This window comes from Buteo buteo, chromosome 13 (genome assembly GCF_964188355.1).
Source record: "Buteo buteo chromosome 13, bButBut1.hap1.1, whole genome shotgun sequence".
Taxonomy (NCBI): domain Eukaryota; kingdom Metazoa; phylum Chordata; class Aves; order Accipitriformes; family Accipitridae; genus Buteo; species Buteo buteo.
Window position 1 is genome coordinate 37,047,363 of NC_134183.1, and position 27,535 is coordinate 37,074,897.

General features: G+C 44.9%; 1 protein-coding gene across 3 annotated transcripts; it reads left to right on the forward strand.

The window, feature by feature from the left end:
- The first annotated feature begins 64 nt into the window (after positions 1-64).
- Positions 65-27,428, forward strand: EDC3 (enhancer of mRNA decapping 3). Of its 3 annotated transcripts, none has more exons than XM_075045649.1 (7): positions 65-152; positions 2,619-2,800; positions 4,267-4,580; positions 11,099-11,434; positions 20,514-20,667; positions 22,258-22,475; positions 23,578-27,428. In XM_075045649.1, exons 2-7 carry the CDS (start codon positions 2,637-2,639, stop codon positions 23,910-23,912), a joined length of 1,521 nt encoding a protein of 506 aa, XP_074901750.1. In that variant the 5' UTR covers positions 65-152; positions 2,619-2,636; the 3' UTR covers positions 23,913-27,428. The 3 variants fall into 3 exon arrangements, with proteins under 3 accessions (XP_074901750.1, XP_074901751.1, XP_074901752.1); XM_075045650.1 differs by having other exon boundaries at positions 109-181; XM_075045651.1 differs by lacking the exon at positions 65-152 and adding an exon at positions 3,557-3,619 and having other exon boundaries at positions 2,616-2,800.
- The last annotated feature ends 107 nt before the right edge of the window (positions 27,429-27,535 follow it).

Sequence of the window (27,535 nt, forward strand, 5' to 3'; positions counted from 1 at the left end):
CCGGAGCGCGGCGCTCCTGCGCATGCGCGCGATAAGCGCCAACTCCTCCGCCCCTCTCTATGGTCGCTCCCGCCGCCGGCTTGAGCGCCGCTTGCCAGGCGGGGCAGGAAGTGACGAGAGCGCTGAGCGTCGCTGAGGCGGAGAGGCCGCGGGTGAGGCGGGGAGCCAGCGGCGGGTGCAGGTGAGGCGGGGGTGGCCTTCCACACCCTCCTCCGCCGCCGTCCCTTCACCCCGAGGGGTCCGGCGGGAGCGGGCCGGGAAGAGCCGGGGCCCTCGGTACGGGGCTGGGTCTCGCCCGGCCCTCCCGTGAGGCGCGGCCGTGGCGCCAGGCCCTCCCCGGCCTGCCCGGCGCCGTCGCGGGGAGGCTGAGGCCGGGGGAGCGGCTGGGGAGGGGAAGGAAGGCCTGCGGAGGCTGGGCTGAGCGCCTCTCCTCCCTGGGCTGCGAGCGTCAGCAGGCCGCCTCTTGCTGGGGTCCACGCAGACGCGGTCTGTGGGGGCCCTGTGTGCTCCTGTTGGGATCAGGCTGGAGGCAGCCCACCCTGATGCAGGCCGGGGAGATGAGCCCTGCTGGGAGCATATATCCCACGCTAGCTTGTCTCTCGGGTACAGAGCGGGTAGGCTCTGTGGCTGCTTTCCTCGTAAATGAGTGGAGCCACCTCAGTGCTAACGCATCTTTCAGCTAAGGAGAGCATGCATGGGGGCATCTATTTTCTCAAACAGCAGTGCCCAGTGTGCAAAGCTATTGACTTATCGCATGCTAAGTTATTGCTTGCAAACTCCGCTTATTAAAGTGCTGCGTGCATGTTGGAGTAAGTTCTGTGACTTGACTTCCTTTTAAAACTTGCAAGAATGTCAGGCGTATCAGTAGTACACGCTTGAAGTAAGATATGTGGGGGAATGTAAAGTATCAGTGGGTTGTATGACAAAACCCCAGAATATAAGACAGAGTATTAGACAGGAGGTTTCACTTTCCAGGCGTATGTAAACAAACAAATGTGCTCGTGTTTCTCACGTGTGATGAAGTAAATAATTCAATGCATGTGTAGTTCATTCCCTCTTCTGAATGTTTTTCACACAAAGTAGTAGAATGAGAACCTCTGAGGTGAGGACCCTCCCTTGTTTTAGTTTATGTTTGCACACAAACATAGATTTTTTTTTTTTTTTTTTTTTTGCTTGGTAAGAGGAGGGTCTTATTTTTGAAAAGGATCCTTGTAAGATGGTGATGTGTACTGAACTCTTTCCCTTGTTTTCAAAGAGAGATACAAAAAGCACGAAGGGGAATGAAATTTTAGTTTTACTGCAGATGCTCAGGGATGCGTTATCTGTGTTTTGAAAGTGCTTTTTATCAGTCGTCATCTTGGAATCCGGACATTGTTATCATGGGTTGATATAAATACACAGAAACAGGAAAGAGAGGAGGCTGGTCCTGACACATTTATGGCTTAGTGACCAAATTTAGTGTTTGCTTCCCTTTGAAGCATCCCCTGTTTTCAGTTCTCTGAAAGCTGGGGGAAATGAGTTTTTTTCTGGTAGCATGCATGCATCCTAGTTATTTCGAAGGTCTTTTTCCTTGCATCTTTTTCCAAGAAGCTCGGGACAGGAAGGGCTCGAAGAGAATTAAAATGACTCTCACAGAAATGTGGTTTATATATTGATGCTAATCTTCCTGGATTATCTCCTGTGCTTTCTGTCTTTGTGTTCCTTACAGTAAATATCAAGTGTTCTCCCTCTTACTGTTGATTACAGCACAAAAGGCAAATATATACAGTAGTCACTTTCATTTATGAGCTTGTCAGCTCTTTTGCGCTACTGTGATGCCAGTGAGCCTGTCATCTTCCTGTGTTCTTTGTCTGGAGGAAGAAATCTCAGATCAAAAGATGTGCTTAGCTGCTTCAAAGTGTGTTTATACAAGTTCAGTCAAGCATCAAAACTGAGGGAATTACATGGGACTGAACATCTAACAAAACAAAGTGCATTTTTCTGCCTCTATTCTGGTAGAACTCGATGCTAGAAAGGAGTGCAGCTTTCTTTTTTCGTTTATCTGATTGTGGCAGTAATACTAATACTCCTGGCTCTGGAGAGCATGAAGACTTTTGTCCTGGACTCCAGTGTTGGGTTTTCTCCCATGCCCCCTCTATCTGTCTGTTCCCTTAAAGGTGTTGGCCTTCATTTGTACATGCAGAGATTAATATTTTCACTGCTGAGTATTCACAAAAGCTGTACTGCCCCAGCGTTAGTATGCCAAAATTTTAAAGAGGGAAGTGAAGATAAATTCCCTGTTTGAAATTACAGGGAGAATGTCCACAGGTAGGACTAACTACTAAATATTCCTGTTAGAAGCTGTTAGTCTTGAATTCAGAAAATTATTTCTTTAATGAAGCAAGCGGTGGTCTACGTTACGAACAATTGTATAGGCAAAGCCCCATCCAGGGATTTACACGCTTGCTGTGATCGTTGGTGTCTGTATGGATGTTATTTCCACCCCACAAAGAAGAGAGAAGCTGACAGAGCTGGAGCCTGGGTGGGAGCCAGGGTTCTGGGCCGGGGGATGCAGTTGATGCTGATTCAGGTTGTCACTTTCTGCATCTTGTTACAGCCAGGCCTGTGTCTCTTTACAGCAATTGTGTGCCAGAAATATGGCTACGGACTGGCTCGGGAGCATCGTGTCAATTAATTGTGGAGAAAGTTTGGGAGTCTACCAAGGACGAGTGTCTGCTGTGGATCAGGTCAGCCAGACCATTTCCCTGACGCGGCCCTTCCATAATGGGGTCAAATGCCTCGTGCCAGAAGTCACCTTCAGGTTAGTGTCTTTCTTTTTTCCTCCTGCCTTTTTCCGGGCAAGATCTGGGGTGGTTTGGATGTTTTGTTTTGGTTTTCCCCAGAAATTAGCTCTTTGCCTTAAATATCCCTGCTGCTGCTGTGTGTCTTTGCATGAGAAGTGCCTCTCATGCTTCTGTTAGTTTGTGTGCAGGAGATTATTTTCTGGCTCTGTGATTCTTGTGTTAGAAGTGGTGTAGCTCACACTTGGAGGTTATGTGTGGGTGAGACTGTATGTGTGTATATATATATATATGTATTGTATGTATACATTCTGTTGTTAGGTTTTTGGTTAGCTGGGAGGGCTGGCATACTCTTTTAAAGCTTTGCCCTCAGCATGTGTACTGTATGTAATTAAAGCATGACAGAAGAGAAAGCAGAGTGGCAGATCAGTTAAAATTATTGCCCCAATACAGTTAAATTAAGTGCAGTTATTAAATTCAAGTCCATCCCCTCTGTCTCTTGCCATGTTCTTTCCTCTGTGTAGACAGGGGAGAGAGTTTTGAACCAAAAAGCTGAATTGATGCAGGAGTATTGTAGCTCTTGGGGGTTCTTTCCCACCAGTTCCTGGTAACACTGTGCTTAAAGAGAATAAATAAGAGTCACTCGTCACTGGATGTTCTCCTGTTACCTGGCATATTACGATAGTTAAGACTCTGAGTCACTGATTTTTAAATAAGATTGATTCCCTGAAGTCAATACTCTTTTTTTCTTTTTTTTTTTTTCTTGGATTTTGAAGAGAGTGAGTGGGGAAGGATGACAACCATGTTCTTCCAGGAGATGTGTGGAAGTCTGTAGTAAGGTCTCGCTACTTTTATATCCCAGTTGGACAAGTACTTATTAAGTTTAAAATAGGAGACCCTAATTTCTGATTTATTTCTTGCAATCAGTGCAAATGGAGGTCTTTGTAATCACTTCTTTGTTTCGTTTTGGCTTGTGCCCAGTGCTACATTAGTTTTCTTTATCCTTTTTCTGAGGAAACAGGAAGCAGCATCCTCGTCTGAGTGTGAATTGCACTAATCTGAGGGTAGCTTTCTGTAGAAATGGATTAAAAGTAATAGTAGCCTCGAGGCTGAGATTAATTTAACAGTTTCTAGGTAATATAATTAATGCAGATTTCTGCAAAGGTCTGTGCCTGTTGCTTCCATTTTCTGCTTGACTGATTCCTGTTTCAGATAGGAACAGAACCTTTCAAACAAAATCCAGGTGCAGTATAGAAATACTTGAGTTGTTATTTCAAAGATTCATGCCATTTCAGCTCTAATATTTTGATGTCTGTAGAAATATCTTGTGTGTTTGAGTATTATTTTCCTTTTTTTTTCTGTTGATAATGGCATCAGAAAAAAAAACACTGGACAATGTTGCACGTTTTTCTTTAGGAGTTATTTTTTGCAAAGGTACTGCAAATGCTAAATTCCTGAATGTCTGGTTTTCTTTTCCTGTTTTTAGGGCAGGTGACATTACTGAGCTGAAAATTCTGGAGATCCCAGGGCCAGGGGAGAGCAGACAGTGCGGGGATCTGCAGCAGACAGAAATGGGCATCCCAGGTGTTGGATGCCAAGTGGGTCCCAGTCAGAATGGCACCGGGAAAGTGCTAAAGAAGCCCATCTCCAGCAGTGCCCCACAGAATATCCCAAGGAGAACAGACATGAAGAATCAGGATATCATCATCTCTCCACAGCAGCAGTGCTCCAAGAGCTACATGGATCGACATGTGGAAACATTGACTCAATCCAAAGGCTTTCGTCGTAGACACAATTCCTGTGAGTATATGTGTTTATCCTGCAACTTTCCTTTCTGCCTACCTGAGTTACCACTGCAACATCTTCCCTTCTTCAGTGAGAACACCTCAAGTGGTGCTGGAAACTTCTGTTTGTTTGCTTTTATAATCGTGTTGCCTCCTGAAGGAAGGTCTGGAGAAGAGGAAGTTTAAATAGTGAAGAGAAAGACTTCACAAGCTGTGCCTTGAAGGATTATAAGTATAGATCTTCCAAATGTCTGGCACTTATCTTTATGATAGTGTTATGATTAGATGATGATGCAATCTCATCCATCATCTTGAGTATGTGAAGAGCAATATACTGGTGTTTTCTTTACTGCAGCATTTGAGAGAAGTGTGGTTGACGCCTAGTTACTTAAAAAGCAAATAGTTCTTTAACAATTTTTTTGTTAAAGTGAATATTCAAGTTTAATTAGTGGAGATATTCCCTGTCCCACCCTGTGTATTATTCTGCTTCACCAGCATTGAATGTTAGAAAATGCAGAGCTGAATAATGCCGACTGCAATGATTTCCTCATTCCTGCCATCTTTCCTATTTGAAAGTTGCCCAATTGCCAGCCTCCGTTTTTTGTCTAAAAGGAACTGGAAAAAAATTGCAATATTATAAAGCTTTTCTATTTAAAGCCTGTATAACCATAACCTATTACAACATCACCCTACAAGTAATTACAAATGTTATTTGCTGTGTTGTTAAAAATACAAATTAACAGGCTCTAATGAGGATGATGTAAAGATACAATCGGCACATCTCAAAGTCAAGCATCCGTTATTTTTATTTTTGTTCATAGAATCTTCAGCCAGCTCTCACGCTGTGCCAAAATTGGGTAAGTTCTTTTTTTCTCAAAGTCCCCTGGGCTATGCTCCTTTCCAGATCTTCATCATGCAATTATTGAAATGTCAGTATATATCCAGCATATTTCCATGACTTAATTGTTGAAGCATCGGTATGTATCCAGCCTATTTCCATGACTTCATTTTTTCCCCTTGCTTTTGTGTTTAGAAAGCAACCAAACCAAGGTAGGCAAGGCAAGTTAAACAGCAAGATCAAAAGCTTTATTTTTGTAGAGAAATTCCTGGACCTCTGGAAGTCTTCCTCCCCCACCAACAGCTGTATTATCTTCTGAAAGGGTTGTAACTCTCTTCATATTCACTTCTTTCTTTAAATGATTGCCAAATGGGGTTGGTGGGAGGAGGAAGGCCAGAACGATGCCGAGCGGGGAGGCATGCTCTCCTTGGTGACCTAATCATCTTCAAGCCTGTCTGGTTTTGAGTGTTTTACTTCTACCCAGGCCTAACTACTGTGTAGTGTTTGCTGTAGGAAGAGAGCTGTGGTTCCTTTAAGATTAATATTTTTTTAATTCCCTAACTCTTCCTAAATGCCAGTTAGTTGTTTGAGTATGTTACTTTGGTTGTTTTTAGAAAAACTTTTTCAGACTTCAATGTCAGCTACCTAAACGTCTAAAATAACTTCTGCTTTGCTTTATTCTGGATGGATGGAGCATGTAGGAGGATTACCTCACTTAATGCTGTTTTGCCAGTGTCTGGTAGGTCTGGGGTGAGCAGTAAGTACTTCAAACCACTTCAACCCACAAATAGCTTGCGTCAGTTTTACATAAGCACAACTGCAGGTCAGATTTTCTTTTACAGGCTTTGAAACAAGTTGAGCAAGGTGCTAGATGTAGATTATTGTTAGCTTGGATTCATTTTAGAGTAAATGAGGTAGAGAAGTGAACTCTTGCCCTCTAAAATGCGTGTATTTGGAGAGTAGGGCAAATGATGCATGAATTTCGGGAGGTGGATGGAAGAGGTCCTAGCTTTATGGAGATGGTGGGTACAGGCATCTGGGGAAGAATGGGCTGAGATGTCATGTAGAACTTAAGTCATACAGGGTTCAGTACAGCTGAAAGTTGACCTCTTGATGCCCTTTAGCGTGCTAAGTCAGGGACAAAGTTCCCCCTTTGGAGTCCTTGTGTGACAGGAATCAATAAACAACAAATACCAATGCAGGTTTCACAACAATGGCTTCTGTGCCGTGCTGGCACCAGGCTCATTCATGCCAGGGCTGGTGGCAAAAGCTCCCACAGGGATCTCGCAGGAAGGCAGCCAGCTCGCTAGAGACTTTACGTTTACTTGTGTGCCATACATGAAAGGTTTTTTTTCCCAAGAAACAAAAAAAGCCTGGGAAGTATTGTTTATCCTTTGAGGGAGGCGCTTTTCTGTGCGGTGTCAAGCTGCCAACTTGACATGGAGCCATGTGCTGTTCTCCTTAATAGCTTCACACATACACACACAGGGGAGAGGCGCTGGAAGTTGCGATCCAAAAGGAGCTGGACTAGAAGGTCTGGCTTTCTGTAGCCGCTTGGATCACACCATGGAAGCAAATGCAGCTGTGAATAGCGGCTTTCAGGCAATGGCTTGGTCTGGCGTGTCACACTAGTGCCCTGGAAGGCAGTGGACACTTCTCCTGTTAGCCTTATTTCAGATTCTTCTGCCTGAGTTTTCCCTTCCTTCCCCTCGTCCTCTTTTTAGGCTCTTCTCCCCTTTTCCCTGAATGGAATCAGCTGCCAGTCTTCTTGCCTGTCTAGATGGTGATGCTTTAAGGGCAACACTGCATAACTTTGCTCAGAGTTTGTTGGAGGCCTCTGCCGTGTCCTGTGCAACTTCTGTTAGGAGGTTGTAATGCAGTCTGTGAAAAGACAGCCAGTTGTGTGGGTCAGCAGTATTTCAGAGTTGGCATCCATTGGTATGGATTAGAGAGCTGCCCACCACAATGCCGGCATGTCTCGTTTTGATGAGGTACGGTCTTGGCTCCCATTCATTATGTCTGCAGGGGAGCCCGGGGAGCTTTCCAGCCATTGTTCTCGCAGCTTTTCTAGTGCAGCTTTTTATTCCGTCAGCATTTACACATTGCTCACATCAGCTGCTTCTGTCCCCTGGGTCCATTGCATGATGGTACATCTATGCCCACATTTTGCTTTTCAGGCCAGCTGAGAGTAGCGTGGAGTTGTTTGCAGAAGAATCTGGCAATGAGTGTAAAAACTCTTGCTGAGTAACAGGAATGGCCTGAGTTGCCATAACACTTGACATTGACACAAGAAGCAGGCTTGTTTTGCCATTGTGTTCAGTGTAGTCTCTAGCTTATTCATTTGAGCTCTGAGAGTCCCTTGACTATTGCTTTGACCTTGTAGTTTGTGAGTGTTTGGAGAACTTGGCCTGTTGTGTTGGTCTGGCTTTTCATTTCTTGTGTGGCTGATAGCAGCAGGGTTGGATGCAATTCCCTTGTTGGTAGTGGCGGTTGCTAGCTCCATAGCAAGTTGTGTACACCTTTGGAGTGGTTTATATGACAACTTTGGTTTGGAATCCTTTATCTAGGGCAGAGAGTGAAAATTGTGTGTTACTAAAAAGCTTTCCCTTAAAACTATGCATGTAAATGACTGGTCACAGCTTGCATACTGGAATTCTCCTTGCCAGAAAGCCTTACCCTTTCCTCTCTCCTAAATTGTGTTTTGTCACCAGCAATTCTTGAATTCTGCTATCTGTCCTTCAGTGGCTTCTTGGCAAAAGGTGTATTACAGTACTCTGTTCTCACCCAGTTGTTTATAAAAACTTGATGTCTCTAGCAGCTTGAAAATCACTGTGTCTGAAAACGAATTACCTGCTGTAGTTAGTAGTAATTTCAAATTATTATAAATAGAGACTCTATAAATAGAGAGTATTGTCAAAGTGTGGTAACACTGACCACACAACGCTGTATTGCTAGTTTCAGTTGCTCCAGTACATGCAGAATAAATATGTCATGCTGGCTGTTGTACCGATACTGCTGTTTTGAAGAGGTAAGTGGCTTTGTGCTCTGGTCAGTGATTTTCATGATGCAATGAGGTTAGAGTAAATCCAGTAGGCAGGGTAGCTGTGTTGCTGTGAGAGACTTACACTGTTAGCTGTTGTAACTTTGTAGATGCCCTTTAAGATATTTTATTTAACATAGCAGTGCTGTAGCTATAATGATATAATGGTGTTGGAGAAGAAAGGGAAAAGCTAACATCTTTCATTAGGCCAGGTGATAAAGCAAAGTTGATTCTTCCAGTCTCTTCAGAGCTTGCTGGGGATGCTTGAGCAAAACTCTCTTAAAACTGGTACAAGTTGAGCACTCAAACTGTTGCCATATTTAAAACAAATTTAAATGCCAAACTTCGCACTAGGAAAATGATCATTGGTGGGGGGGTGGGGTGGATTGTTTTGTTTTGGTTTTCTTATGGGGAACCATGACTCTGCAAAGCCTTGAAGGTTTGGTGTCTTATCTCCTGCTTTTCCAGGTGTGAAGTACTAGACTCTGACTTCTTGCGCACTTTGTTGCTGGACTATGGCATAATTGGAGACTGAAGTTGCAGCAGCTGTTTGAGAGGGAATGTTTTAGGGTGTTCAGGTCTATTTTGTTTAGCTCCAGTACTTGAGAGTTGCTCCAGAGAAGGAGCTGCTGAGCATTTCAAAGAGCTTCCTTGCAGTGGGGGCTGGGAAGGCTTTCAGGTTGGTCACTTAAACAGTTCTCTAGAAAAACCAAGTAACACACCGTCTCCTTGCTGAGTCAATGCATTCTGAATTGAGAATAAAACTTAAGTACGTATCCTTAGCAAGTCATCTTTCAGCATGGCGTAAGTTAGATGTGGTGTTAGGTGAAGTCAATACCATGCTGTAAAACAAACTGCCAGAGCTTACAAAGTCCTTGATAAGCATCTGAGAACTCCAGGCAAGCCTGCCTGTATCTTCCAGGAAAGCATGCTCTGCTCCAGTCTTTTTTTGTAGTGCTTTCTATAAAGTCTTCAGGTAATCGTAAGGGTGTTCCAGAGTGAATGGCAACAATTTAAGTTCTGTAATTGAGCTACTGAATCACTTTGCCGTAGAGAGATGAGTTCTGTTTGTTAACTTGGCCAGAATTGGCACATTGGTCTTGAATGTGCTGGTTCCTGTCCTGATCCTGAAATGAACAAATGTTCCTGTAGAAACAACTGACAGGAGGAAGGTGCTTCGCTTTCTAGGAGAAGTGCTGCTCCTGCCGATGAAGTGGAGGATTTCACACTTTGGAAATGTGGGAAATTAGAGCTCAGGTTTGTTAGGCAGCTTGCGGCTGCTCCGCCAGTCTGACCCAAGGTTACAAATAAGCCATTCCAGGCAGGAAAAAGGAGGGATTTGTCAAAACTAAGCTAGACTTGCCTGCACTTACAAAGGTGACAAGTAACTTTGCGGGAGGCTGTGAAGATTGTGCCTATTGCAAATCTCTTTGGGATGTTTTCTAAGTATCTATCCTTAGATGACTTGAAATTCTTCCTGTCTTATCTCACTGATTGGCAATGATGTGTAAAGACAAAAAAATGCTGCTTTTTCATTTATGGAGGAGTTATATAAAGAGTGCACATCATCGTGGTGACTTGGTGGCAATTTTTTTCTGTGTTATCAAATGGATTCTGTCAAACTCATCTGTATAAATTACTCGCAAAGGTGATTATCTTAAGCTATGAGAAATATTTTAGTAGAGCAAGCAGTTTTGGCGTGATAACTCTTACTCCATCTGTTGGACACTGTAGGCGATACCTGTAGTTGCTGGAATTGGCCTGAAATATTTTCTAGTAATTGTAAATTTAACAACGGGTATAACAAACAGATTAATATTATCTGGACCTGAGTTTATCTGGGTGACCTGAATAATAATGTAAGAAATAAGCAATTAAAGGGATACGTTGACCTCGTAATTGCGTATGGTTTTGTATCAGTCCTTGATTTCCAGTCATAAGCTGGCGTTGAGGAGACTTTCATCAGTCTCGCTCCAGAGAAATCAGGTTTTCACAATTACTTGTGATTGGAAAGAAGTGTACTTAAACATGCAAGATAAGTAGAATAATGAAATAGGAGTAAGGGAATGGACTTCATGTCTGTGCAGAAATGTGTGCCTGTTGATAGCAAGTACAAGGAAAAAGAAATGCTTTATATTCAGGGTTTTAAGTTCTCCCTTAGAGATCATTAATAGGTGGCCAAGCTGTTATGAAAGAAAACACCTACATTAGTTTCTGAAATTTAGGGAAATTCCAAAGAAGGTCTTGGGCTGCAAGCCTGCATGAACATGAGCTCAGTATAGGAGGAAAAACTGTCCTAGATCACAGGTAGCTGCTTATCTTATCATTAACATGGCACCATCTTGAATTAAATAAAATGTGGGGAAACACTTACTTTGCAACTGTGGTCGAGATTGTTTTTCTAACCTTGCTGGTGGAAAGTCCCTGAAAGTCTCTCTCCTGATGCTCTTGTTCTATTTTCTGTTAGCTTATCTTAGCATGAGTAATGCTAAAGATGAGGTCTGCCGCCTCTTTGGGAAACGAATATCCCTCGAGTCGATGGACTGCAAACATGAGCTCCCCTCTCTTACAAAATTTGCTGACAAAGTCTATGAGCAAATGTGTCTTTTTGCATTTGTGACACACTTTCAACTTGCTTTTATTTTTGTTTGTTTAGGGTCATCCAGTAGCCGTCATCCAAACCAAGTGACTCCGAAGAAGAGTGGCCTGAAAAATGGGCAAATGAAGAGCAAAGATGATGAGTGCTTTGGGGATGACATTGATGAAATCCCAGACACAGATTTTGATTTTGAAGGGAACCTGGCCCTTTTTGACAAGGCAGCTGTGTTTGAAGAGATTGAAACTTATGAGCGGAGGAGTGGCACTCGTTCCCGGGGGACCCCAAATGAGAAACCAGCTCGCTATCGGCATGACGAGAACATCTTGGAATCGGAGCCCATAGTCTACAGAAGGATTGTCGTACCCCAGAACGCTAACAAAGAATTCTGCACGGGTATGCCACATCCCTTACTGATAAGGATGCAAACTCTGCTGCTTTTCTGGGGCATATGTGGTGGATTGTTTTCCCCAAGGGGTGTCTGTCAGATTAATGTGGTACAAGCAAGGGCATTCATTTACTTAAGATTGGATCTGTGCCTTGTATCTACATACAACCTTCATTTGCAATATTTCCGAGATAAAAAACATTCAGATAGGGCAACAAGGTAGGTGTTTTTGCAGCAGGGAACAAAACTGATGGTTGGATAACAAGAATGGAAACTGAATAGGAGCCATTTGAATCCTTGCATTGATTTCAGTAGCATGATGAACCTGTGTGGTGTTGACCGCTGGCTCTTGAGCAGGAGGGATGGTCTCAGAATTCTGGTACATGGTAGCATGTCATAATTTGTGCTTTCTTGGTAAAAGGCAGGAGATTTCATGTGCTTCTGATACTCCTTGGGTGGTAGTTATATATTTCCGCATAGTTTTGTGGAACTTTAAATGTCGTTGGTGTAAAAACAAACAGTTGTGGCTCTTCCCATCCATAATTACAAATATTCATTGTACAAAGGGCTTTTTATGTGGGGTCTCCACCCCACTTACTGTCCACTGCTGCTGTGTGAAAGATCGAGCCCCAGAAAGCTGGATGAACACAGCATTAACATGCACATAAAGTATGTGTCCTGAAGAACAAGCTGTGTCTTTGTCTCCTTTGCTTTACCTTAGTCTTAATTTTAAAAGAACAACTTCTAGGCAGGTGCTTGAGTTGAAGTATTTGTCAGGTGCATCATCAGGGGAAACTAGTTTAGCTTGCTGGTGCCAGCTGCTGTGCAGATGTTCTCCTGCAAGTCTGATTTCTTGTCCTCGCTGCCACTAAGTAGGCTCTAGGATGGAGGTGAAAGTAGTGTTGTGGATCAGTGAGCTGCCTGGCTGCAGGGAGGCAGCGCTCCTGAAATTGAAACGTAGAGAATGATTATTCAGCTCCTAATCCATGGCTCTGGTGAAGGGTAGAATTGTTCTCATTTCATGTTCATTAGTAATTTTTTGGCCAAGCACCAGATAATGGTGCTTTCACCAGGAGCTGCTTATGTATGCAGATGGATTTTACTGTAAAGAGTCTTTTTATTTCTATGCATACACATGCTATCAAGTATAGCATATGTGCTTTATGCTACACTTAGATGCAGATTCCCTGTAACTTTAGTTATGGTATCCTGCCTTTGGTTTGCATGCTTTTTAGGACTTGCAAAACATAGGAGTGAAGGAACTTTGGCATTCCAGGAACACTTCTTTTCCACATCAGAATAAAATAAAATCTTGGATCTTTTTGTAGAGAGACACTAAATAGCTAATATCCTGGTGGTCTAGCTACTGAGCAGAAGTGTGATCAGGCCCTTGATCTGTCATTCTTTCTCTGCCTAGAAACTCCATCTGGGGTGTGAAACATTTCAGAAAAGGAAGCTGATTAATTTATTATAATTTGCTGCTTTTCAGTTGTTTAAAAAAAAAAAAGGTTCTGCTGTACAACAATATCATAGTTTTGCATTTGTCATCCATCTTCCTATTGATCTGTTGCACTCTCGAATGAGATAAAAACATACTGGGTCATATCAGAACTTGCACAGCTCCGTATTGTGTTTCCAAGGATATTTAAGGAAAAGTGAAAGAGCAGAGTAAACATGCAGTGAGACTTTCCCCTGAGTGCTTTGTCTTTCACAATTTTAAGACTTCCTGAAGCAGAAGTGATAGTTCAGTATTAATAGCTTTTGATGGGGCTTTTTGTCTTCTGCTTAATTTAACCTATTGCTTTTTAAATCTATGCAAGCTTTCAATATCTCTACAGTGTCCTGTGGCAAGAAGCTTCACTGATTGCCTGTGTGCTGCGTGAATAAGCACTTCTTCATTTTCTTATGTGACTTACTTTTTTTTTTTTAAATTTACTACTTGTCAATTCATCTTCCAGCTGGCTTGTCAGAGAGGAGTCAGGGCCTCTATGTATGTCTAGTCTGAAACAAAAGCTAACCTACTGTTAGCAGCCAGTTTGAGAAGTATGGCTAATATGGTATTCTAGCAGTACAGCTCCTGGGAGGAAAACTCTGACATGCAATAAGCAGCAAGCATCAGTAAGTAAATTCAGGGGATGAAAATGAAATCGTGTTTGCTAAACTCCATCGTCCTTTACCATGGAAACTCTTGGCTCCCTGTTTGCAGTGTGCTGAAGGGAGCATCCCAGTGAAAGGACTGCTGTTTTCTTGTTTTGTTCTTGGCAAGCCTGCACAGGGAGGGTGGTAAACGACTCCCCTCTGTAGTTGCAGGGTCTCGCTAGCCTCATTAGCTACTGTTTGGTGATTAGTCTCCCCTATGGAATTCTGGGTTTGTTTGGAAGAAAAGCTGTCGTGTCACACAACGGGCAGGGTATTGACAACTACAGTTCCCTGTCGCCTGTGCTGAGCAGGGCACATTCACAGTCCTGTGAATGATGATAAAAGTGTCCCAGTGCTGTGTCTAGATATTTTTCCCACAGAGGGTGACTTCCTTTGTGTCCACTGAGGAAGTTTACTTTTGCTTAGGAAATGCTAATGGCTATCTAGCAAAAGCTCTTGTAAACAGTTGTAACTTGCCTGCTGTTTCTGGCATTCAGTCTAGCGCTTTTTGTAGCAAGTCAGCCCTCTGAGGGACAGAAAGATATTCAGTGTGCTTGGAGTAATGGTGGACTGTTACTTGGAAAAAAAAAAAATCCTGATTTCTTTGTTTAGCAACTGGAAGGAGGATGCTAAGCTGTAGGCAGCCTGCCTCTTAGTGGCTCAAAGAGCAGCAGCTGCTGAAATTAAATGAGAGTGTCAATAGCCCCAAGAGCCGTGATTTTGGATATATCTTTGGCAGGAATTCTCTTTCTGCTTCTGAATTCTCCCTACAGAGTTTTCTCTGGACTCCTAAGGGGAGCTCTACTTGCAAAAAGCACTTCCAGTTATAGGAGAAATAAGTACTTTGTAATTTTTACCCTAGGCCAATCTTGAAGATAATTGTCTTAACACAGCTCTGGCTGATACAGTGATTATTCTGTCTGCTATAATAGCACCAACAAAGTGATGCTAGTGATTGACAGTGAGCTCTTGTCACTGTGGGAGAGGAAGAAGTCTGGGAATCTTTGCATGCTCTTTTATGCCATGTTTCCATGGAGCTAGGAAATAACCAGGGTTGTGCAGCAGTAAAACCAGCAAATTGCTGATGCCAAGTCTCCAAAAGACTAATCTGCAGGGCTTCCAGTCTGTGTTTTTATTACTGACTAAAATAAGTTGATTCGTGTAGGATGTAAGCAAAGCTTGATAAGGACTTCAGTCCACCAGGATGCTTTTCTGAGACCTAATTTTATGGAGCCAGTCTGTCAAGTAGGTATACTAGCATGTGTTTTAGAAGCAAGCAGGGAATAAAGATGGGGATCTGTTCCAAACAAAAATGAAAACCTGAAGCTAGTAGAGCTTACCAGGTCTTTGATCATGACTGAGCTGAGTCCATCCCTGGAGCTCCACATATAAATCACTCCCAAATATATAATTACTCTTTACTCTTTTGGGCTGGCTAGTATTGATTTATCTTTATTTACCGTTACATGATGCTTGAAAGGGGAAGTGCAACTGTTTAACAAAAATCTGCCTCCCTGGAAAGGCTGATCCTTGTATGAGGTGTGAGCTGTCCTCTTCTACTTCCAGAGCTTTCCAGCTAGAGAATTTAAATGTATAGTTGGCATAGGTCTGTCTCTGTTCCTTCTGTTAGCTATCAGCATTGGAACGATCTGTGTTTGAACAGCACCATGTTTTGGGATCAGGTCTTTTGGCAGTAACTGCAAAGCCAATGTTTGCAGGTATGTTGGAGCTCAGAGGAGTTTGCAGTAGGATGGAATATCTCAGTTCATCATCAGTGACTCTGTACAGTCTCAGGCATACCAGGCTGTTCAAATGGTTCCTTTTTGCAGTTCACCTCTCCTTTCCTCTTAACTTTGTTTAATCACTGCTAGCACATATCACATGCATACCATGGGTTCCAGTTCATGATGATTATACTGGATTAAAATCTCCCTCGCCTGGACTGTGGGCATCAAGTGGAACTCAAATTCTCACATGCCACAACACCTCAACTTTCTATTTTCCCACACAGTGTAGGGGGGTGTAGATGGATGCAGTGGGCTTGTACCTGACATCTGGCTTTTTGAGCAGTGGTGTCTGCCAAGACAGTGTCTTTATGAACACACTGAGATGAGTAAAGAGGAGAGCTGTATGCCATGTAGGTAAGGTACGTGTTTCTTTTCGTGATGTACTAGTAAGGCTTTGTCCAAAGCAGGTTCTGTTCTAGTTAATACTGTTAGAGTTGAAAATATGCTGTTTCCATCTCATTGTCTCTTCTGGAAAATAAGTGGGATATTTCAAACTCTGCTGCTATAGAAGTTGTCAAGTGAAAGCAGGACTGTGCTCAAAAAATTGGACTAAGTGTCCATATTTCTCTGTGCTCCCCCTAACCAGACTTCAAGCCTGTGCTTCAAGAAGCCTTTTTTCCCCCGTGGTAAGGACAGTGAAAGAAAATGCACACTTAGAAGTAAATCAATGCAGCAGGCAGAGCTTATGTGCCAGGGTCACAAAACTAAGGCTGACTCTGTTCTGTGAGGATGATGCCAACAGTATGGCTTTTTTTTGTGTGTGCCATGTCCTTGACTGACTTTTCTACTCTCTGTAGCTTTTAGCTCTTCAGTCTATGGATGACTGCCTTACAGCGATTGCGTATATTGAATGTGTGAAGTGTTTCTGGGATCTCTGAGTAGAGTGCAAATTAAGTTCACTTTATCCAACCGCAGGAGAAAACAAAGTGGTCATGGGGCAAAGTCTCTTTGTCCTTCAGACAGTTTTTTGCTCAGCTGGAGTGAATTGTGCACTAATGCTGGGAGAGGCTGACACTGGAAGGTCAGCCAGAACTCCCGCAGAATTTGTCTTAATTAAAAATAATGATTAAAAAAAAAATCTAGCCCTTAAGGTTATGGAGAAAATCATTCACACTGGTGGGGCAAGTAACTGTGTTTTGCTGAGTCTGCAGACAGGTGGCTCCAACTTTACAACCAGCAAAAGACAGCAAGTAATGTCCCATCTACCTAAACTGGACAGGACTTATACCCACTTTGCGTTACTGCATCTTAGACCATGAGCTGTGTGGCTCTGGAACCTGGAGCTATTTATTGCTAAAGGAAAGGGTTAATGGTGTTACATACAGCTTTCAGGAGATCCTAAGTCTAGTTCTATCTCATCCATTCCTGCAGCTTGCCTGCATTTATTTTAGCAGCTAGAGAGCTGCTGAAATGGTCAAGAGAAAAGACAGGGCTTATGTGCTGAGCTACTCTAGCAGCAACCCTCTCTTTTTTTTTTTTTTTTTTTTTTTTTTTTTTTTTTTTTTTTTTCCTGCAACTGCAAACATGGGAGGTGTTTGGATTTCTGACAGCAACATTGCTTTGGGCTTGTTTGGGGAAAAACTCTTATTTCGTTAACTTCTGGAGAGTTAGCTCAGTCCTTCTGCTGGCATAGGGTGTTTTAATCCAACCAATATGTGTGTAACATTGCATAGTGAAGCTCAAGGAGAGAACTTGTTCACAGTTGTAGTGCCCAGGACAGAGTGTGCCTCATAAATGGAGAATACTTCATGTTTAATCAGACTTCAGCAATACTCTGCGTGTCACAAAACTGTTTAGTCTATATCTGCCTTTTTTTTTTCCCAGGCAGCTGTAAAATACATTTATTTAATATTAAAAGGCCTGAGCTAATTTATTTTATTACCTTCATTACTGAACAATAAAGAGGCACTGTCCAACCCAAACATAATTAAAGTTGGCAGGAGTTCAGTTTTGTTGCAGTAGTGTTATTGTTTGTGGGTTTACACGTCGCCTCCTTGATTGCTTTGCTTTCTGCCAGAGTTTATTTAACTCCCTCGGCCTGGTTTTGATAAGCCAGTCTGACTGGTTGGACCTTGCGTGAGTGCGAAGAAGGGAAGTTCTCTTGGCATTTAAGCCTGCTCCTGAGAGGGAGCAATTAGGACAAAGTGTAGCACTGGCATGCTAAATGCAAGTTCATCTCCTGCCTCTGCTGCCTCCCAGTAACCCCCTTTGCGTTAACCCACTGGGCACTGAGTTGCATATAGCTGATGGTAAATGCAGGTTTACTAAAGCTCGTGGTCTGGGGGAAGTGGTTGAGGGAAAGATGTAAATGGTTACAGAGAAGATGCTGGCAACAGTCATACTGAATTGGGTAGGTACAGAGTATAGATCAACTGTTTCACCCTTCTAGTTTGGGGAGTTTGTGCAAAATTTAAGCGGGGAATTTGTGGTCCCACAGTTCAGAAGGAGCAGAATTGCAGTTTGGGAGCCCCCTGTTTCAGGTTAGCAGAGGATGCATCCCATCAAACTGTTTGGAGAGATCCTGACCTCAGGTCACTCATTCCAAGTCCTCCCTCAAGCTTGAAAAACAAGACCTGATGAAGTAGCAAAAATATGAATGGGAAAGAGGCAGAGCCGAGCCTTGCGTGACTCTGGAGGCTAAGAGGGTGTGTGAACACAGGGCAGGTGCGTGACTAGTGTGACGGGCTTAGGATTATTAGTGGCTTATGACTCCAAATGTTCAGTGGCTGCTATCAGGAGTCTGAAATGACTTTGATAATGTGCATGCTTGCATGTGTGCTGCATGTAATGAAAGACCATTAGCAGAGGTAGCTTAATCAGCGGTTAGCATGCAAGGTCAAGTGTTTGAATGTGTTTGGGCCCTCTGTATCTGCAAAGCACTAGCCAGTGAGTTCAGAAATGAAGGTCAGAAGGATTCAGCAGGATCTACGCCACAACGTTTTACTGTTACCTTGCAGGAATACCTCCGATTTGACTCTGAAAACCTCAAGATGTACGAAACCTGCCGTTTCCGCTGTAGCTTGACTTGGTGGTTTGTGACTGCGGCACCCTGGGGAAATATGGCAGTACCAATAATTCCTCACAATTAAAATACATGCTGCTTTTCTCATTTGAATATAGCACTTGCTTGTTACAACTGGTTCTTGTTGGTTTTGTGTCTGCAAAAGAGCCCGAGCCCACAAGTAACTGTTAGGTTTCCTCTCTGAGCAGATGCATATGTTGTGGCTGCTCCCCTTTGAGCTCGTATCGCTGCAGAGCATTTTCACTGGGCCATGTCATGTTCCCACGACTCTTTCCCGTTAGCACAGGCGGTCCTAGCCCTGCCGTGCTGCTCGGCGCTAGGCTGCAATGAGCACCCGGGTGGCTGCTGTCGCCCCAAGTTCAAAGGCGGAGCGGCTGATGGGAGTGCGAGGGTGAGTCAGGGCTGTTGGCCGTTGAACGCCACAGAAGCAGAGCGTGCTGATGGAAGGATCGAGTTCCTGCTTTGGCCTGATGTTTGGCGTCGTGCCTGAGCTGTAGCAGGCATTGGTCTGAGTCCTGGACCTTTTTGACCCTTCGTGCCTGACTCCCATGCATCTCATCTGCCTGTCCCAGAGTAGGGACTAACAGTAAATTCACAGAGCCCTTGCTCAGCTGGACTCTGCTGGGATTCCTTGTTTAGGTCAGAGCAGTGCTTATGAATGATGTGAACAGAAGGATCTGAGAGCTTTTCTTGCAGCTGGGCTCCAGCTATGTAGCCATTCCGTATGGGGAGGGAATTAAATTGTGCTGCTCCTTAGCTGGGAGACAGTTAAGGACATCCAGGCCTTGCAGGAGGATGTTTCAAGGGAAGAACAGTGTGTGGTTTTGATTCTACATAGGTGCAAATCCTCAAACAGTGCGAAGGGCCTTGGATATCAGAATTATTTTGAAGAAAAGTTAGAATAAAGAGGCTGATTTCTGTGGCTGAAGATACTCGGGGATATCTGCCTGGCAGCTGCAGCAGTTTTCTCACCTGCCGCTTACATTTTGCCCTTCTCTCTCCATATACCATAAGTAATTATTTTCAGTTTCCTTGTCCTCCACTCTTCAACACACCACCAAAAAATTGCTGTGGCTCCCCTTAGAGTGAGCTGCATTTTGGTGGCAAAGAACCCTCTGTATTTATTTCCAGGAGACTTTACAGATGTTACTGCAGGGTTTATTTCTGTGAAGTCAGTGCCAGCTTGGCCTGCTTAGAGAAGGAAAGTATAAAGAATCAGCCAGAACAGTTATTCAGGTCTGTGTTTCTCTTACCTGCTGATTCCAGGCAAGCTTGCTGCAGAAGTGAGTGGGAAGGATTCTATTGCTGCTTACTGCAGGTGCTATTCTCAGCACTTAACAAAACCTCTGTTTGTTTTCCCTTGATACACATGCTGGAGCATTTTGTGGCTCACAGACCAGGCTGTCAAAAATGCCTGAGAAGTATTTTTCTACAGACTTTATTCTTTTAGCTACATCATTCCCCTGCTGCTTCAGTGTATTGTGATTCAGCTTTTGTGTCTGAAGCCAGCCCTTCTGGCACAGCACAGCTCAGCTCAGGTGGTGGGGACACCTACCTAGTAAGTGTGGGATGTCTTGTTTTGCTGTGATATGTGGATTAGGGGCTGGAATTTTGGGGCTGGTCACTACTGATGTAAGGAAGCATAATGCATCCAAGCTTTTTTGGTGGGAAATCTGGTTCACAGCTTCTCTTCTGACTTTCACAGTGATGAGGAACAGTTACATGTGTTTGGGCATGGGTGTGGATTAAAGCACTGGTGGCCTGGAGACCATTAAGAAAGAACTTAATATTCAGTCTGTAAGTCAAAAAGGCCTTCTCAGTCCATGTGTTGCTAAAATTGCCAGTTGCCTGCTGAATTTTTGTGGAAACATGTTATTTCAAGCCCAGCAGTTCCGTTTAGCTGTCTCTGCTTCACTCAGAGTAAACTGGCTCTGATGCACTAGTTTGGATTAATTTGATGGTCTCAGAAGGAACCTGGATTACTGGGTTAAGCAGACCCTTGGTAACAGCTAATAAGCCTTTTCACTGTCATTATTTCTAAGTGCTGTTATATAAAACCTTAGCAGTCTGCAGCATTCTGGAAAAGTCTCTCATTATACCCATTTCTCTCTTCCTCCTTCCCCTCTCTTTGAACCTTAGACTCCGGGCTGGTTGTTCCAAGTGTGTCTTATGAGCTTCACAAAAAGCTGCTCTCGGTTGCTGAGAAGCACGGGCTGACTCTGGAGCGGAGGCTGGAGATGACAGGAGTGTGCGCGAGTCAGATGGCCCTGAGCCTCCTTGGGGGACCCAACAGGTAAAGCTGTTCCCTTTCACTCTGCTGTGGGCTTGACCCTCTAAGCAGAGCTCAGCTTATCTTGTTCCGCTAAGTGGGGGTGAGGTAAAAGAGGCTGAGAGGTTACCTTTGAGGTCAATGTAATGTGGATGCCTGCTTGCTGCTTGCAGTAGTCCCTCAGTGGTCTTGCAGCTGGAAGCAGCTGTCACCTCTCTGCCTTCCTTGCCTCTGAAAGAAAAAATTCATCCCAATGCTCTGCAGACCTGTGTTGTAGCTTGTGTATTGGCCTGTTTCCAAATAATCATGAAAACAAGTGTGAGGCTCAGGCTTCTGAAGCGGGAGGAAGATTTACAGTAGGTTTCCATGTTCACACATCTTTTTTCCCCCTCTCTAGTCTCTCTAGGAAAGGGCTGGCTGAACGTACCATCTTGGATGAATGACTTACTAAGGGTTTCTTTTTGGCTCCTGTGTCCCAGAAGCAGAAGTGTCTCTTTAGTCGAAGACAAAACAGACAGAGCTGAGATTTTTCTCTCCACTTACTGGGAATTTTTTCAGGGAACTGAGCTTTGCACAGGTGTAGCTCAAGGCAGATTAAACCATTGCAGAATATCTAGCGAGCCCCTCCTTTTTGCAAAAAAGTAAACCTTTCCTTTGTTGTTTTTACATGTTACAGTTTAATAATATCAATAAAACCAAAATTCAGTTCATGAAAACAAAGTGCTGCTTAGCTTTTTGCAGTGCTAAATTAGCTTTCAGGCATCCACACCTAAACTGAGAATATCCTGCTCTTTTTGGAGGCTTGGAGTGCACTTACTGCTTTTCACATGAATATATGTGCTGACTTTTTTGAAGGGGTCTGCTCTGTGCCTGTACTTACTGTAGTTGATGTGGGCAGACAATTGCACGTGTATTTTTATGTTGTTGATAGTTGCTCCAAATTATTTGCTCTTGAAATGCAAGGTAAGGCTTAAGTCTCCATCTGTTTGTTCGGTAGTAATTTACCAGGACCTGATCGCTTACTTGAGAGCAGTAAGTGATGACGTACCAGGCAGCATTGACCCTATCAGCTGAAACTCCTACTGTAAGCCACCCTTGATGGCTTGCAGGCCATTTAAATAAATCAACTTTATTTTGCAGTTGCTGAGGCTTAGGGAGTAGAAATTATTTTTCTTCTTTTTCTAACTGTGGCTCTGCTGACAGGGTAACTCACCCCATGTTTTTAAGGTTTGTATAGTTAGCTTTCTTCTAAAATCAAAGAGGGCAAGAGGAAAAAAAGAAGCCTCCTAAAAGTGAAAGTGCATTGGATTCAGGCTTGCTACATGAGCAGTGAAAATGCCCCCTGCTTTGAAAGTACAAGTTGGCTTCATGATGAGCCAGGATAGACTTGGGATCTTGTGCGCTCTGCTGTGAGTGCAAGGAAGTCTTGAAGGGAACGTGCAAGCAGAGCAGCTCTCTAGTGTCAGCGCTACAAAAGGATGTGGGTTCCTTCTTCGGAGGCAACGGAAGATTTGCAAAACACCTGTCGATTTGCATTTTACTGATTTTTCTCTTGCAGGAAGAAGGTAAGATGTTGTTGGGTTTACTAACAGTCCCCTTTTGTCTGCGTTTTAGGCTGAATCCAAAGAACGTGCATCAGCGGCCCACGGTAGCCCTGCTGTGCGGCCCCCATGTGAAGGGAGCCCAGGGGATCAGCTGCGGACGGCACCTCTCCAACCACGACGTCCACGTCATCCTTTTCCTGCCCAACTTTGTCAAGATGCTGGAATCCATCACCAACGAGCTGAACCTTTTCAGCAAGACGCAAGGCCAGCAGGTGTCCAGCGTCAAAGGTAAGCGACTGAGGAGCAGATCTGCTCTCTGCCACCCTCGCAGAGACCTGTGCCACTCAGCTCCCCAGTGCCTGCCCTGTCCGGTGGCACCATCTAGTGGCACCGCCATAGTCAGGTGGCTGGTCGGAGGCTGGTGGGACAGCAGAGACTTGAGAGGTTCAACAGTGGAGCAGTTGTGCTGGTACAGATGTTTCCTGTATGAACTAATACGGAAGAGCTGCTGTATGGATCTGATTCAGATCAGCCATCCTCTTAGGATAAGGGCCTTGTTCAGCATATTGAAACTGCAAGTAAATGAGCATCCAACTGCTGCTTCAAACCAAGCAGACAGCTTTGCTGAACTAGTCCCAGCAGCTGTCAAAATTCAGATCTTAGTATGCCCTAGAATAAACTGATGCTCCATCTTCTGTGACAGAGCTGGCTTCTGTTTGTCATTTCACCAGCGGTGTTTTCAAACTGGGTTCATTTAAACTTCTTGGGAGAAACAAACCTGGGAATTAGGGCACTGCACAATGTTTTGGCAGTGGAGGGCTGCGCTGGCTGAGCTACTTGCCTGTTATAGAAGAGGTGTCCTTGCACCAAGGACTTTGTGGTCCATCAGGTAAGAGGAATGCAGCAGATGTGGTACAGAGCAGGTGAGTGCAGTGAGATTGATGGAGGTCAGTGGGGCAGGCAGCAGAGCAGCACACAAGCTGCCTTTCCATAGCAGAGGTAGTTGATGTGTTGCAGGAAAAATAGGCCTTTTTTTCAGTTTGTGGAATATAAAGTGATCCTTTTACAATGGAGGGAGAGCACCACTGCTTGCCTGGGCTGATGAGCTTGCTCAGTGGCAGCATCTGGGGCTGCTCAAGTGCTGACCACTTGATGAGATTTTGTATCTGAGAGTCTGAATGTTCTCTGGAGTGCTAAAGAGCTTTTAAATATGGGCATTGGCGTCCTTTTCAGGACGGCAGCAACAACAGGTAAAGCCAGACTGTATGCAGTGAGACTGTGCATGCTGGAGGCAAAAATGAAAAATTTGCTGGCAGTGCAAAGACGGAATGCACTGAGACTTAGTTCATGGTTTCAGTTTGGTCCTCAGCGGTGTTTGTGTTTCTTTCAGATCTCCCAGATACCCCTGTTGACCTGGTGATCAACTGCCTGGATTGTCATGAAAATGCCTTTTTGAGAGATCAGCCTTGGTACAAAGCAGTTGTGGACTGGGCCAACCAGAACCGGGCACCCGTCCTCAGCATAGACCCTCCGATAAACGAAATGGAGCAGGGTATTGATGCCAAGTGGTCGCTGGCCTTGGGCCTGCCCCTGCCCCTGGGTGAGAGGGCAGGGCGTGTGTACCTCTGTGACATTGGCATTCCCCAGAAGGTCTTTCAAGAAGTGGGAATAAACTACCACTCGCCCTTCGGCTGCAAATTTGTCATCCCCCTGCACTCCACTTAGAGCCCGTCCAACCACACGGCTCTGAAGGGAGAGAAGAGAGAAGGAGGAGGTCTGTCAAATAAGCTGTCCAGTGGATCCTGACTAGTAAACTCGTGACGCCTTAAGGATGTGAAGTTCTGGAGAGTTTTCCTTCCAGAAGAAACATTGCGTATTTAAAAAAAAAAAAAGAATAATCACAAAATGAAACAAAAAAAAGAAGGAATCGAATGTTCCTGCAAAGCTGTTTTCATTCTCTTGTGCCATTGTATGAAGGGAACACGCAGGAAGATGGTGTCTGTCCCTGGCAAAGGTGGCCTCTGTTGCCCAGGCCCGGCCAGGAGGCTGTTTAATGAGGGGGTGTACGTGGAGGGGGTACAAGTGATGGGTGGTTTGGAGATTGAAGATGTGTTTCTGTTCTTCTGGGCGAATAGACCCAGCAAGGGCGTCCTGGTAGGAACAGCACCCCTTGATTGTGTAGAAATACTTTCTGTTGCAGTCATACCAGGAGGGAGGATTTGGTTTCGTTCCATTGTTCTTTTTGACTCACCCCTCCCCTGTTTTATGTTCCTGAAGGCAGTTGTAGCTTGCTCTCCCTCCTGGACCCTCCAGCCCCTCAAGGAGAGCGTTCCCTCTTCAGAAAGCTTGTGTCAAGAGCCAGAAGCTCTCAGGTCGCACATGCTCTGGGAACATCGGTGTCCTCAGCTAGGCCTTACTTGCTTATATACTCTGTTGGCTTTTTGTTTGTTCAGTTGGTGGGTGAAGCCCAGGTCTATGGGAGCAAGGCGTGTTTTGGAAAAGAACTTTTCCAGGATAGTTGTGGGGTTCTGGGGTTGTTTTTTCTTTCTTCTTTCTGGCACGGTGGATGGCTGAATCAGGGAAAGCATAGTGAAGCAGGGCAGTGTCACTCTGACTTTGTTGCGTGGTGTGTGGTGCAGGTGATGTTTGGGTAAGTTCCCTCCAGTGTTTCCAGTATCCCTCAGTGTGGTTTGGGAAATAGGTCATGGATCCGTTCATTCTCTTTGGGCTCAAAGCCTGTGTACAGGGTGGGCTTGTGTTTGTGCACCCGTGTGCTGGGAACAACTTGGGTCCTCAGCTCACACAGTCCTGTTTGCCTGCAGGAGATGGTGTGGTGAGAGCTGCTGCCCTCCTGGTGCGGTATGGCAGGAGGTTCTTGTCTGAATTACTGTAGGGGATCTGCCCCAGGTTTCTCTGCTGACTGCTCTTGTGCTGCACTCGCTTGCCATGCGCTGCTGGGAAGCGTTGGGTTATCTTTTCCTGCGTTGATTTTGTTGGCCCAATGTTTGTTGGCCCAGTGGAGCCTTGGTGCAGTGCCTAGAGCAGGGACAAGCTGAGAAACCATCAGCTAGCTGGCTTTGGGAATCCATCGCACTGGCTCTGTGCGTGCTCTCTGAAGGCTTTGTGCCTGGTAGCTGACCCAGGGAAGTGCTGTACCTAGAGCGGTGCAGGACGTGCCGTAAGGGGCAAGCTGTTCTTCAGAGGAGCCAGGCAGATGTGAGGCAGGGGCCCTATTTTTGCAAAGAGGCACTCGGCTCCCTGCTTGCTCCTGGTGCTGTGAGCGTGGGCAGCGCTCGGAGCTATGCTGCTCTTCTGCTACCTTACCTGTCCCCAGAGCTCCTGCAGGTACCTAAACCTTGCACAGACCCTGTTCTGGCATCTGGGAGAGCTTCAGAGCTTCAAGCGGTGCCTTTTTTCCAGGGGAGCTGGATCCCTTCTGAGGCTGAAGTGCAGGGATGTGTGGAAATGGTCACCTACTGTTGTAGCTGCTCTGAGGCTGTGCTCTGCTAAGCAGGTAGAGTCCCACTTAGCAAACCTATTGACCCACTTGTGCTCCAGTGGTGAGGATTTACAGATCAGGCACTTGCCTTTCCCTTTCATCTGCTTAGAACAAAGGCCAAGCATATCAGAGGAGGAGGGAAGAGACTTGCCTGGTTGAAAAGAAGCAATTGAGCAATTAATACTGCCTGGAAGTGTGGAGCGATGGAGTAAGACCCAGCCTGTATGACAGGAGGCTGGTGAGTGCTGGGCTTGCCCCCACAGCTGCCTGAGGTCTCTTTCCTTGCCAAACTGCCTGCACCTTGCCATATCTACCTCAGCAGGACGAAGGGCTCTGCCCCTTTCTGTGTCTGGACCCCTGGTTCCCCTGAGCTGCTTTCCCCGCTGAGGGCTAGATGACTGAACCGCGTCCGCTGGCTTATGTCGAGTGGCCTTAGCACTCGCACGGAGGGGCTCGGTGACTTGTGTCAGTGCTGTGATGGGGTGTAGCTGTGCCCTCGAGTGGTTCTTCTTCCATAGAAAGGGCAAAGCCGAAGCACCTATTCCTCAGGTGTGCTATGTTTCAGCTAGAACTGTAGTGGCATTTAACAAGCTTTGGCTCTGACTTGGCCGCGCTGGGAAGGGATAGCAATGGGGTTGGTCATTTAAAATACAACTGTGAGGCTTCCCTCTGCCTTTTTTGTTTCTCAGCTCTTTCGGCTTCATCTAATCTTTAGCCAGGCAGAGGGAGCAGCAGCTGGCTTAAAAAGGTGGATGACTGGTCCCCTGGTTGTTGCTGTAGTACAGTGTTAGCTTTAATCCCCTTATTTTCACTTTCCTTGCTCAAGACACTTGGTAAGAGAACTTGCTGTTTCAATTTCTGCTTTCCTTGAACCAGGCTGCAGGCTTTCCTTGCCCCTTCTGGGTTTGGCTATTAAACTGTAGATTGTATGCACTGAGCGCTGGCAGTGTAGAAATACTCAAGGCTTCATCACAGGGTCCTTTTCTGCCTCTACACTGCTGTGCCACTGGCTGAAGTTACATGCCCAGAGGAAGGGCACTGAACCAGGTAAAGATGTTTTTTGCAGGGATGGCAGCTAGGATCAGGTCTGCTCCAGAAAGCATTAAGGTCCTGTGCATTGCCAGCTGTGCAGCAACAGGGTTCCCCATGTTTAAGCAAAAAGGAAAAAAAAAAAAGTGAGCAGTGTTGCACAAGCCTCATGTAAGGAAAGGGATTCCCAATCCCTACCTGCGCAGTGTTCAGGGCGCAGCAGGCAGCTTTGGGCTGTATTTGGCACGGTTAAATGTGACATTGTGTTCACCTTCTGGAGAAGAGAGTAGATTTGGGTATTTGGCTGTACTTTCCCTCAGATACAAAGGCTTACTTGAGGAAGTACTGGCCTCACTCATGTGAAAGGCATCTTCTGTGCAGATGTGAGCTCTTCTGGAGCACTCAGAGACCCAGAAAGGGGTCTGGGTCCCTTCTTCTCCCCCTTCCCCACATTGCCAGAGTTAATTCAAAGAATGGAACACTTTTTTTAGCTGTGTTTGAGATGATAGTTTCTACCCACAACCTTAACCACCATCACAGGAACTGCCTGCAAGTGCTGCTCTGGTCACTAACATGTGAAGAAGCACTATGTCACTGCTTGATATTCCATTTGTGACCTAATGTTTGTAATGACTAATTCCTGCCACTACTGGGGGAATGCCCTGAAATAAAGTGCAACTATTCATGTGTGCTATTTGTGTGCAGCTATTTATTTGTCCACTATCATTCTAGAGCCTGATGCCACAGCTGGAGCAAGCCTTCCTACTGCTCTGCACTGTTCAGAGGAGCAAGGGCAGGGACCAGGGAGAGTTCGGTCCAC